Source organism: Macaca fascicularis, chromosome 2, assembly GCF_037993035.2.
Source record: "Macaca fascicularis isolate 582-1 chromosome 2, T2T-MFA8v1.1".
Lineage (NCBI taxonomy): Eukaryota > Metazoa > Chordata > Mammalia > Primates > Cercopithecidae > Macaca > Macaca fascicularis.
In genome coordinates this window covers 51,681,315-51,694,309 of record NC_088376.1, presented here as the reverse complement: position 1 = coordinate 51,694,309, position 12,995 = coordinate 51,681,315, and the positions used below count along the sequence as shown (strand labels likewise).

At 38.3% G+C, this 12,995-nt stretch overlaps 1 protein-coding gene across 1 annotated transcript in view; it reads right to left on the bottom strand.

Moving 5' to 3' along the window:
- The window catches only part of CPA3 (carboxypeptidase A3), a 32,007-nt gene extending 19,408 nt beyond the window's left edge, over positions 1 to 12,599 (bottom strand). The window contains exons 1-3 of the mRNA XM_005546052.5: positions 12,521 to 12,599; positions 12,336 to 12,411; positions 8,823 to 8,947 (exon numbers count right to left, since the gene is read on the bottom strand). Of these exons, the coding sequence (XP_005546109.3) occupies positions 8,823 to 8,947; positions 12,336 to 12,411; positions 12,521 to 12,588 (269 nt within the window). The 5' untranslated portion in view covers positions 12,589 to 12,599. The remainder of the gene's footprint in view (positions 1 to 8,822; positions 8,948 to 12,335; positions 12,412 to 12,520) is intronic.
- Between the last annotated feature and the right edge of the window lie 396 nt (positions 12,600 to 12,995).

Here is a 12,995-nt window from a genome sequence, read left to right as displayed (position 1 = left end):
ACAAGGGATACTTTCATGCACACATCTACAGACCATACCTTATAATTTCACACCTTGAGAGCTGGGAGAAACTTGAATAATAATGATAATTAAAATAGTAAGCAGGTACTTAGCACTTACCTTGTGCCAGGCATTGCTCTGACCTCCATATGTACATTACTAATACATTTAATCTTCATATGAGATTATTATGCTTATCTTCAGATGAGAAAAATGAGGTACAAAGTGTTGAAATAATGTGCCTATAGAGATGTATCTAGAAAATGGCTAACAAGATTTGGAGGGGTCGAAATAAGAAATGGGAAAAATCACTGGGAGACTGATGTTGAGGGTCAAGAGGCTTACACCTTATCTTCCTATTTTCTTTTTCTTTTCTTTTCTTTTTTTTTTTGAGATGGAGTTTTGCTTTTGTTGCCCAGGCTGGAGTGCAATGGGGTGATCTCGGCTCACCACAATCTCCACCTCCCAAGTTCAAGCGATTCTCCTGCTTTAGCCTCCCAAATAGCTGGGATTACAGGCGCGTACCACCACGCTGGTTAATTTTGTGTTTTTAGTAGAGATGGGGTTTATCCATGTTGGTCAGGCTGGTCTTGAACTCCTGACCTCAGGTGATCTGTCCACCTCAACCTCCTGAAGTGCTGGGATTACAGGCATGAGCCACTGCGCCCGGCCTCATCTTCCTATTTTCATCTCTTTCTGAGCCATCTCATGTCATCATTTTATGGAGTCCAATGGCTGTAATGGTCACCTGATGATCACTCATACTTGAATCTCCAGGTATAGACTCTCCTCTGAACCCTAGGCTTACACATCCAACTGCCTACCTGACGTTTTCACTAGGATTCAGATATCCATATGTGTAATACAGGCCAGGTACAGCTTTATACACATTATTTAATTAACCTTGTCAGTATTATCACTTTACAGATGGGGAAGTTAGTACTCAGAAGGTTTTAAATATTCACAGTTTGTATGAGGTGGAGTTGGGAATTTGAATACAAACTGCCTCATTTCAAGATTTATTTTTTAAAAATGTCGTCTTCATCATATATGAAAGTATTTTATTTATTTTGTCTGGGGATTTTCTATTTGCTTCATTAATCTATTTTCTTATGCCTTAATATAAACCAAATCATATTTAATTACAGTAAAATTTAATACTGGATAATGTATCTTTTTTTCCAAAAATTTAGAGTAATTTCACCTATTTTAAAGAAATATCTTGGCTGGGCATGATAGTTCACACCTGTAATCCCAGCACTTTGGGAAGCCGAGGCAGTGGGATCACATGAGGCTAGAAGTTTGAGACCAGCCTGGGCAACATGGTGAAATCCCGTCTCTACTAAAAATACAAAAGTTAGCCAGGTGTGGTAGCGGACACCTGTAGTCTCAGCTACTAGGGTGGCTGAGGCATAAGAATTGCTTGAACCCAGGAAGTGGAGGTTGCAGTGAGCTGAGATTGCGCCACTGCACTCCAGCCTGGGTGACAGAGGAGACTCTGTCTCAAAAAAAAAAAAAAAAAAAAAATCTTATCAGAATCATTTTAGGAATTCGAATTATCAGAAAAAATAGGATTTTGGATAGACATTAAATTATAAATATAAGAATTTTATAATTAATAACAGACATAATATAGTTGTATCTTTTTGATTCTTCAGTAAAATGTTATGTATTTTGATTGCCTCTCTCTCTCTCTCTCTCTATATATATATATATATTTTTTTTTTACCAGTTTTGCGAGTGACTTTTTTTCTCACTACATTTTTGAATTAGTTATTACAGTATTCATATATTAAAAAACCATTTACTTTGATTATACTTAGCTATTTTATTAGATTAAGAAACTATCTTTTTACTTTTAAGAATTCTAATTATGTCTTTAGGGTATTTTCTGTGTTATTTCTTCTGCCAGTATCTATACTTTCTAATTTTCTTAGTAACTTTCTTTTTTTCCTTGCTGTTTTGCATTGGAAAACTCTCTGAACTCTGATAAATAATAGTAGCCATAGAGGGCATTCTTTTTTTTTTTTTACAGGAAAACTTATCTTTCACCGTTAAGAAAGATGTTGAATGCCACTTTGAGATTAATATGGCAGTATCAATTTATATGATCAAATTATTGTCCATTGATGTATGGCTGCATTAAAACCTATTATTAGATTCCTTAATATGTTAAATATTATTTAACAGCTGTAGGAGATTTACAAATACCCTCACAAAAAGCCTTGTTTGTCTTATTTTAGATAGTGTTCTAAAAATCTTGTTTAACCTAGAAGGAATGCATTGGATCTAGGGAGAATGACGTGCTGAAAGCAAGCAGCGAGTGCACTGTTAACAGTAGGTGATAGCTGACAGCAAAAAGAAAAAAACAAAACAAAACAGAAACGTAAAAAAACTCCCTAGACAGAAGGACTTAGAAAACATGGGTTAGTGGTCTCATAGCACAGAATGAAAATTCATATTGATAATGATAATTATTTACCCAAAGGTAAACCATATTCAATATACTCTATTTTGCAGGGCAGAAAATTATCATTTATAATGGGAATGTTTCAATAAAAATGTTAAAGAAAGGATTTCTTGAAGTTGTACTTGCCTGAACAATTTTCTTATTTGGTTTATCTCATTTCTCATTGACTATATAAATAAAGGAATTACTCACCTCTTGGCAATGAAATGCACATGTATTTTTTTTTCTGCTGTTAGTGGTGAGTCCTGGATGCAGGAAAATGTCTATTTTAAAATATTCATTCTAGTCTTTGAGACAATATCATGTACTCTTTCCATCACCATAAATCTTATCAAATAAGCAAGCAGTGAGTGACCTGTGTTCAGCCTTCTTGGGTTCCAACCCCAGTTCGCCTACATAATACTAAATGTGATCTTGGGCGGCTTGGTTACCCTCTGAACCTCAGCTTTCCAATTTTTACAATTGCGGTGACCAGGCTTGTGGTGAGAATGAAATGAAGTAAAACCGAAGTGCTTGGTGGCCTCAGGCTCCCATTGAACTTCCGAATAATAGTGAAGTTGGGTCACAAAATCGACCACCATTTTATAGTCGTAACACGTTTTTAAAGCAGGTTTTGATGTTTGACTCTGATTTCTTCAATTTCTTACAATAATGAGCTATAATACTGACACTGCTGAGCTCCCCTCTACTTGTTGGTTTCTCCTTGCTGATTGACTGACTGATCTGAGTTCTGATGTGGAACGCAAATGCCGTATTCCCCTAATTAGAGTTTATTTAGCACATGGGACCAAGTACTGGTCATGAATATTGATTCCTATTAACAGCACTGACAAGCACATCATTATGTACATTATGTATATTATATCTAACTCACTGTATGCTTTGCTTTTGACTTATGATGAATCTAGGATTTCTGAGAAAATAAACTTGTGGCAGCAATTTTGGAATCAGGTGGAGCATGTTGCACTGAAACTCACACGAAGCCTGGGAAGGTTTGAAATTATATTTTGGGTGATCATTACAGACATAATTAATTGCTTTAAGCTCTAAAGAGGGCACATGGCTTTTGCTCCACCTGCATTAATAGAAGTGGAGGAACCAGGCAGAAGAGAAATTTTATGGTCCCAGAGGTTGATTTGTAACATAAGGCAGTATTAATTAGTCACAGGAAGCTTGTATCTAAGAATATTTTTAGACTTACACGTGTCAGTTTAGCTCTTGTGATAACAATAGCAGCACACACACACACACACACACACACACACATATGCACACAAAAAACAGGGTGAGTTGAAGTTCAATCTTTCCACAAATGATGCAGCTGCATGAGAACATCAGAAAGGTGCCAGGTTGTTGCTGATAGGGACTAGAAATTAAGGCTGGAAATTAAGAATTGGAGCCAGATGTTATTTTCACGAGCCCTTTCACTAACCAGCAGCCAGGCATAAACAAATGAAAACAAATTACTTTTTCTCAAATATTATTTTGTGCTCCAAAATTTGCTTAATTTGTTTAACAAAATTCCTAAATATAGGTGAAAGGATAAATAATTATCACTGGGGATTGAGTAATACAAATGGTTAATGTTTACTGAACCTTCCTTATGCGCCAGGCACTTTTCTTGGCACTGTATTTAGATTTTATCACTCAGCATGATTAACTGGGTACCATTATCAGCCCTTGTTTTTATGAAGGTTTGGCCAGTTTCCAAAATGGACACAACTGTTGAAATACAGAAGTTGGAATTTGAACCTGGAGGGTCTGACATCAGCACCCTAGCTGTGAGCCATTGGCAATAGTGCCTTCATCACCGGATGAAATCCTTGGGTATTGCCGTCAGACTCTAGTCTCCTTAGTCTTCGGAGGTTGGTGCACGGTTGGCCCAATCAACCAACACTCATGGAAGTCTGTGTCCCAAGATCAGGGAGCAAGTAAGAGGTTCAGAGAAGAGATGAGATAAATTTTACTTTGACAGTTTCAAGACTCCCATCCTTTGCTGCTTTTAGAAAGCAGCACAGAAGGACTGGAGAACTGTGGGCCAATGTATGTGACCATCATAGGCTCTGGGGTGTGTGTGTGTGTGTGTGTGTGTGTGTGCATGTGTATGCACTGGGGAAAGGTGTTTCAGGAAGGCAGAGTCACTGTCAGGGTGCCTTATAAATGGGACTGGATTCTCCTGATGCCCACATTACATCAGGATATGGTGCTATTCAAAAAGCATGGTTTTGGATTTCTATAAGATTCAATATCCTCCTGGTAACTCCCTAATTTGATTACCACACATCAAACTCTACACTTACTGACATGGATTTCCCAAGGTTTGAGGAATACTACTCATTTATTCACTGGGAGGAAAATGGAGCATCTGGTGATAGCCTCTAGTTATTCCCTGTTTCAGTATATGTATGTGTATTCATAGAAGTAAAGGACTAGGCAGACAGAAACTTTATGATCCCAGTCAATCTTCATGAAACGCTTATGAAATAGGTTCCATTATTATTCCCATTTTATAGATGAGGTATGAGGTAAAGCAAAGTTTAATAAATTGCCAATGTTAAATACCTAATGCATGGCTTCAATGGGACTGGACCCAGATAGCCTTGCTTCAGAACCTGCTTTCCTACCTTCCACACTCCTTTTTGTCACATGACCAATTGTGACTTCAACATTTGTAGCATGTAGCATGTTGTAGTATAACATGCTTGTTATACTCTTAGGTAAGTAATATGTAAAAATGTGAAGCAGAAGAAAAAAATGAATGACTCATTAGAATGATTTGATTGAAACACTTGATAGGACTGTGTATATCCATGGAATATGAATTTGTATCTGACTGAACATTATTATTAGGCAGGTAGACATTAATATGAGGTGTTGATTATCACTGTGTTAGTTTGGCATAGATCTCTTTTGCATTTCTCACATAATCTTATATGGATCCTAGTAAGATTTTACTTAATTGTACCATTTGAGTTTTCTTATTATATTAATAGCTGTTTTCTGAGTTACCTTTCATTAACAACTCTTTATTTTCTAATTTTAACCTTTTATCAAAGAAAAGACAGTGTTAAAAATTGACTATCTAAAATGTAAACAATGTTAAAAACACTAGGATTTTTAACTGCTGAATCCAAGTATAGTGTCTTCCCCAGAGGCTCAGTCCAATGGACATGCTTTCCCTTCGATATTTGTTCTCCAGTCTGTTTGGGTTTCTTAGTATATCCATGTTGTTTGTTTTTTGAACTTGAACTTTTATGATTTTATAAATAAAAAAGGAAACAAGTATGTTACTTTAAAATAAAATCTGGCTTACTAACTTAATTTTCTAAAAATTAAAAAAAAATCACACAGATACTTTAAACCAAATAGTGGTTGATATACACTATCTAATGAAGGGTGTCTAAGTAAATCATTGTGTCAAACCAGCCTCGGTTTAATTCAGCCTGGTGCCTGGATCCGACCAGATGTTTCTGTTCTTAGAACTCTTTTCTGTTCTTAGAACTCTTTTCTGTTACTGACTGACACCAAGCAATACATATAATTAATATGCAAATAAAATTATCTATATAATTAGTACTTGGAGACAAGATTTTAAATAGTTCTTGCCTGCACATATCAGTTTACATATTTATATTTCTGAGTTAGGTAACTAATTATGTGGCTTTCCCATAACTGTGACTGATTTGGGCCACTTTCTAGAATTCATGTTTTAATTTGATAAAACCAATTTTTATAGGTAATTTAACACTTTGGTTCTCGATGTAGATAGCAAGAAACTCCTTTGTCATAAGATAAAGTGAAAAACACACTAATTTGAAGATCTGGATTTAGACATCTAGTTGAATGAGAATCATTTCAGGCTAGCAGAGGCCTAGAGGACCAAAGGAGAAAAAAGGCTGATGTGAGCTATTTGATAAATTAGAAGGATGCTAGCTGCCTGCTTAGATGTCGTACAGTGATTTACTCCACTATCCATGCTCATGCCAAACAACTAGCTTTTCTAGATACATTTTCTACATTATAACTGCATTAGAGGGCTATTAAGGAAAACATAATACCTAATTCTTTACCTTGCTGTTCAAGCCAAATTATATAAAATTTGGCCACACTGCTACTTTATTTTAGCTTGGGCTGAGTGCTTTGTAAGAATTAGTTTATCATAGGAATCCAGACCAGGTCTATATTTTTGAGGTAAAGTGAAGAGTGTGATAATTTAGGCACATACACTAGAAAGTTGGCAATGAAGTGAGTGAATCAAGAGACACAGTAGGCTGGGCGTGGTGGCTCACGCCTGTAATCCCAGCACTTCGGGAGGCTGAGGTGGGCGGATCACAAGGTCAGGAAATCGAGACCATCCTGGCTAACACGGTAAAACCCCATCTTTACTAAAAATACAAAAAATTAGCCTGGCATGGTGGTAGGTGCCTGTAGTCCCAGTTAGTCGGGAGGCTGAGGCAGCAGAATGGTGTAAACCTGGGAGGCGGAGCTTGCAGTGAACCGAGATTGCGCCACTGCACTCTAGTCTGGGTGACAGAGTGAGACTCCGTCTCAAAAAAAAAAAAAAAAAAAACCAAAAAACACACAATAACCAGGGGTTATTTAAGATAGAGGGTTGATTTCTTTTAAATGAAAAAGTCAATGCATTATCTGAACCTTAATGTAAACAGATAATGTAATACAAATTTCTGCAGTCTTGTAGTTATATTTTCAAAGTGTCTAAGTTTAATGATGCAATTTATAAAAACACAGAAAAACCTATATCAGTGTATTAATTTAAAAGAGTTAAAAGCTGGTATCAATTTTGAATTATGTATTTTCAATTTGTTAACTTTTACATTTGTACCACAACCTTCTTGAAACAGTAACAAAACCGAAAAAGTCATCAATAACCATCACAAATAATAGAATGTTACCTTTAAAGCCATGAATAAGAATGTTTTTTGCTTACTTGTCCTATGTATGTGATTTTAAAATTTCATTAGAGTTTATATTTATTTGAAATATTGTAGCAATATCATAAATACAATCAAGTTATGGTGAGCAGTAGTAAATCCTGCTCTGCAGTATAACATCACTGACATTAATAGGATCTTTCTTTATCTCAGCCAGAAGCAGATCTTTTGAGTTAAAGCACCAAGTCAGGTAATAGAGGTGTAAAATGACAAGTTCAAAAAAAACACAAAATGAACTAGTGTTTAGCAGTGTTTTGATAATGAGGGTCTCAATAAACGGGAATCCTGGCATGACGTGGCCTGGGGAAGTTAAAATTGGACCTCTCTGTACATGAAACTATGAAATGTTTGAAAGTATAAAAGCACATTTTCTTTCTTTTCTTTTTCTTTTTTTTTGAGATGGAGTCTAGCTGTGTCGCCCAGGCTGGAGTGCAGTGGCGCTATCTCGGCTCACTGCAACCTCTGCCTTCTGGGTTCAAGCGATTCTTCTGCCTCAGCCTCCCGAGTAGCTGAAACTACAGGCACATGCCACCATGCCCAGGTAATTTTTGTATTTTTAGTAGAGATGGGGTGTCACCATATTGGCCAGGCTGGTCTCTAACTCCTGACCTCATGATTTGCCTGCCTTGGCCTCACAAAGTGCTGGGATTACAGGCGTGAGCCAGCATGCCTGGCTGACACATTTTAATTTCTAAATTATGCATTGATTTATGATATTCATTGCTGGGCTCCCTTCTTGTTCATTGGCCAGGGCCCAGACTGTGCATGGCCCATGGTTGCTGCTCAATATATTCAAATTTTCTCTTATTTCTCCTCGGGGCCAGAATAACTCATTTCTGCATCTCTGGCTATTTGAGATTCCTTTCTCTTTGATTTAAACCTTATTTGACTGCTCTGCTTGTGCTTTCTCTGAGGAAGAAATTTTTTCGTAAAGAATTATTTATTGCTGTATTTCTGACATACCAATGGCTTTTTTTTTTTGGTCTCCTTTTGTGTATCAGGGAAATTCAAATACATAAAAGGAGGCCAGTACCAGTAGCTCATGATCTGGGCCGATTACCTGTCAGTAGTGATGGCGTGTGGCTAACCCATTCATGCCTGCTCATGTGGGCTCTGTGCTTATGAGGGGCTGGTTTTGGAGATGGTAGATACAGGTAATTGTTATTATTATAGCTAACAGCAAATGTAAGGTAGATGTTGAACTGCCAAGTTTGATTCTATCACCTCTGTAAATAGGCTTCGATAATGTGTTTGGAAGTAGCTGTGATCTGTATCTTATAGAAAGAGCTTTTGTTTTGGGGGGCCCAATTAAACATAGTTCCATTGTAATACTTTCTTCTACTTCAAGGCTCCCAAAGCTTTGAATATCCAACACATTTCAATATTTGCTAAGGACTTACTCATAGTGCATTTTATTTTGATCCAAGGCAGACTGGATGGCTTGGGATTCCTTCTCACTAACTCGGAAATCCACCGTCATATTAGCAGCTATGTGGTGGGTGGCACCTGGATACCAGAAGTCAAGCTGCAGAGATAAGCTCAATGTTAGTCAGAGTTTATTTGCTTACCCAACACATATTGATTAAGAAATGATCATGTCTCATACTCTGTGAAAGGAATTTGGGGCTCAGCATAGCTAAGATATAGACCTTTCTTTTAATAAGCTTATGGGATTTTTGCAAATATACTTAAGAACTGTTGAATATTAGGGAGGAGGAAAGAAACCTTCCTAGTGCCTGAACACTTTTTTTTTTTTTTTTTAAGGACTTCAGGTCTATCAAGTTAAAAAGGATGGGCAGCTCTTTTGATTAATTTTTTTCTTCCACAATTTTGGGGTTGAATGGGATCACAATTCATCTAGCCACAGAATCTGGCTCTAATTGGAAATTTAAATTAAATATCTGGTTAGTTAGTCCTCAGAACCTGATGTCCCTATAAACTCTGGAAATCCTGAAAGTCTTGTATCCGACAGTTGGGATAGTCCCCCAGGAATGTCATTTTTCTAGCAATATGTCCTTGGGCAAGTTACTAGGATTCTTTAAATTTTAGTCCTCTCTCCTAAAATAATGGGGTAAATGAGAGTTCACTGGGAAGTGCTGTGAAGATTGTGAAATAGGTCTGAGATCTGGGGCATGAAGACATTTAACAGGTGCAGATTTTTTTTTTCCTTTCTCTTCCTCTAGCTGACAATCTCAAAAATTTGTATATGACCTCAGAAGTATAGCATTCAGATCAAAATAATTACGAGGCTGGGCATCGTGGCTCACGACTGTAATCCCAGCACTTTGGGAGGCTGAGGTGCGGATCACCTGAGGTCAGGCGTTCGAGACCAGCCTGATCAACATGGAGAAACCCCGTTTCTACTAAAAATGCAAAATTAGCCAGGCGTGGTGGCACATGCCTGTAATTCCAGCTACTTGGGAGGCTGACACAGGAGAATTGCTTGAATCTGGGAGGCGGAGGTTGCAGTGAGCTGAGATCTCGCCATTGCACTCCAGCCTGGGCAACAAGAGCAAAACTCCATCTCAAAAAACAACAAAAAACAAAACAAAAGCAAAAACAAAAACAAAAACAAACATTAAAAAGATTCCAGTTCTTGTGGTTCTTCAAAATCATACTCAATTGTGAAACTAAATGAAGTACAAGTCCCCAGCTTGGGAAATGTGAAGGCAAAGCTCAATTTCCACCCCTGCTTGTGCATGTGTCCAGGTCTGCCTGGCTGTTTCTTAGTTGAGACCCCCTCTACCTCTAGGTCAATCAAGTGACAATATGAGGCTGCTATGAACCAACCAATGTTTGTTTATTTTGATCAAAAAGTTACAGCATGAGTTGGACATATGAGAGATGTAGTGTGACGCAAAAGCAAGTTAGGCAGAGCCAACTTATCAAAATAGACATTTCTCTGTTCTAGCAGGGTAATGTGCCACAGGAGCTTAGAGCTTAGTGAACTTTCATTTATTAAGCACAAGGCACAGAGCTGGGTGCCACAGTTGTAGAGACTAATAAGGGACTTTTGACGTGTGAAAGGTTTGGTGTGGAACACAATCAGACATGCATGTTTCTCACATGTTAACCAATGCCAGAGGAAGGATCTGGTGTTCCAGGAGCACAAGGAGCAGCCAAAACTGAGTCATGAGAGTTGATGAACAGAAGAGACTTCCTGCAGGAGACACTGCCTGAGTTGGATCTTGAGAAATAAGTAGGACTTACCCAGGTCAAAATGGAGAGAAACATATTCCTCATGAGAAAAGGTGTACAGGGCCAAGGTGGGTGAGATTTTGGTGTTTATGGGGCTTGAAGGGTGCGGAAGAAGGTGGATGAGCAGGATATTGAAGAGGTTGGTAGTTTGGCCGATCATAAAAGGTTCTGAATGCTATACGAATACCAACAGAAACTGCTTCTGACCGGGCATGGTGGCTCACGCCTGTAATGCCAGCATTTTGGGAGGCCGAGGAGGGTGGATCACTTGAGGTCAGGAGTTTGAGACCAGCTGGGCGATGTGACAAAACCCCATCTTCACTAAAAACACAAAAATTAGCTGGGAATGGTGGTGGGCACTTGTAATCCCAGCTAATAGGGAGGCTGAGGCAGGTGAATCACTTGAACCTGGGAGTCGGAGGCTGCAGAGATTGCACCACTGCACTCCAGCCTGGGTGACAGAGTGGAACTCTGTCTCAAAACAAAAACAAAAACAAACAAAAAACACTTCTGTGATGCTTAATGTAGCAGGCCTGCTTCTGAGTGCTACCAAAACCTTATTTAGTCTTTGAAGCAACCCTAGGAAGTAGGTATGATTATTATCCTCCTCATTTTATAGAAGAAGAAATGGAGACCCAGAGATGTTGAGTAACTTGCCTAAGGCTACAGAGGTAGTGTAGAGCTTGGATTTGAATGTAAGCATTTGACTTTGAAGAAAATGCTTTTTCCATACTAGGCTGCTTCTCAGCAATGACCCTCAAATGGAGGAATGCAATTGTCAAGTTTTAGAGTGAGCAATCAGGTTGCAATGCAGAGTTGGCTTTGTGGGTGGCAAGACTAGAACCCTGATTGCTAGCTAAGGGACTATGTAAATTGTCCTTGCAAGAGGCAGAGTGAATATGAAGTTGGCAGTGGCAGTGGAATGGAGGGCAATGTGTGGATTTGAGAAATATTTGGGAGTTAGAATAGGCAGAGCCTTTGATTGATTTGTTGTAGAGATAAGAGTGTGTTCTACTGGAATAAATCCCAGATCCAGTTCTGGGTTTAAATCTGATGTGTAATCTTGGTCATTTAATTTTTTGTCTTTGCACTTTAGCTCTTCTGTTTCAAATGAGTTACATTATAACCCTGACATCGAGAATCTGTTGGAGAATTTGAAATGACATATGTAAGGTGGCTTGCACAACGTATTTAGGAGCAGCTGAATACATGATAAAATTATTTTAGACTGTTAGATTTTAAAGGATTGATCTAACTTTAAAAGTCTTTTTTGAAAATGTACCTGCTCTTGGAAAGGGTCACATCTTGATATTTGCCAATGCCTCAACGTTTTTAGTTAGTACTCAAAGAGAAATTATGGCACCAGAGGAGATGAGGGTGGGAGTGGGGAGAATGGAGAGGGAATGGCACCAGTAGGCAAGAGAAAGATGCCCTGATAAGGAGGCTAAGAACAGCTCCTGATTTCACAGTTTTACTTGAAAAAACTTGGTGTTTGGAAAGTTTTTGGGAGGAAAAACAGAAGTGGTAGTCGTGGAAACCAAGACCAAAACCAGAACAGATGAAGTATTGGCCACTGGCTGAATTATCCAGATAGCTCCTGCTTTCCCCTTATGTTCAATAGTCTTTTGTAGTCCCGTGGGCATTAACAGTAAAATAAGAAGAAGCATATTTTAGAGAACAGTAAGAAAAGATAAAATATCCCTCTAAATGCTTACCTCATTGGTTTTGGCCAAGTCCTTTATGATGTCTGCTTGTTTTTCATCCTGGGGCTTCACGCGGAACACCTTCTCCCTTTACAAAGGCAAATGAAAAAAAAAAAAACAAAAAACAGTGAACTGTAAGGAAACAACCTTTAGTTCTCTTCCCACACAGAGACTGGAACACAGGAAGTAAGATTTACCTGTCAAAGCGGACAGGAGCAATTGCAAGAGTGGTAGCAATCAAACCCATGGGCAGGATGAGCATCATGATTCTTCTTTGCCTGCCTTGAGACCCTCTGGCAGTTTTATGCATCAGCCCTTATCTTGATGAGCAGCTGATTTCCTCTTAGGGTTCTGTTGCACAAACTGTTCCCCTTCTTTGCCCACACTAGGTTTTTTTTTTTTTTTTTCTAGCTGGGGAGGGAAAAACGCTAACCCATCAAGCCCATGCTACTTATCTACCTTTTGCAATAGGAAATACCCATTTTACAGACACAGGATGGGAAGCAAATGCCTTTAGCAAATAACTTGGTCAAGGTAACAGAGAAAGTATGTTCACAGAGCTGGGGTTTAATAGTTCTGTCTGTTCTAAAATACTACTCTACCATTCTGCTTGAATTGAATGATAGAAAAAATCAGTTTTACAATTTGCACTTGGAGACTGAGATGAATTTG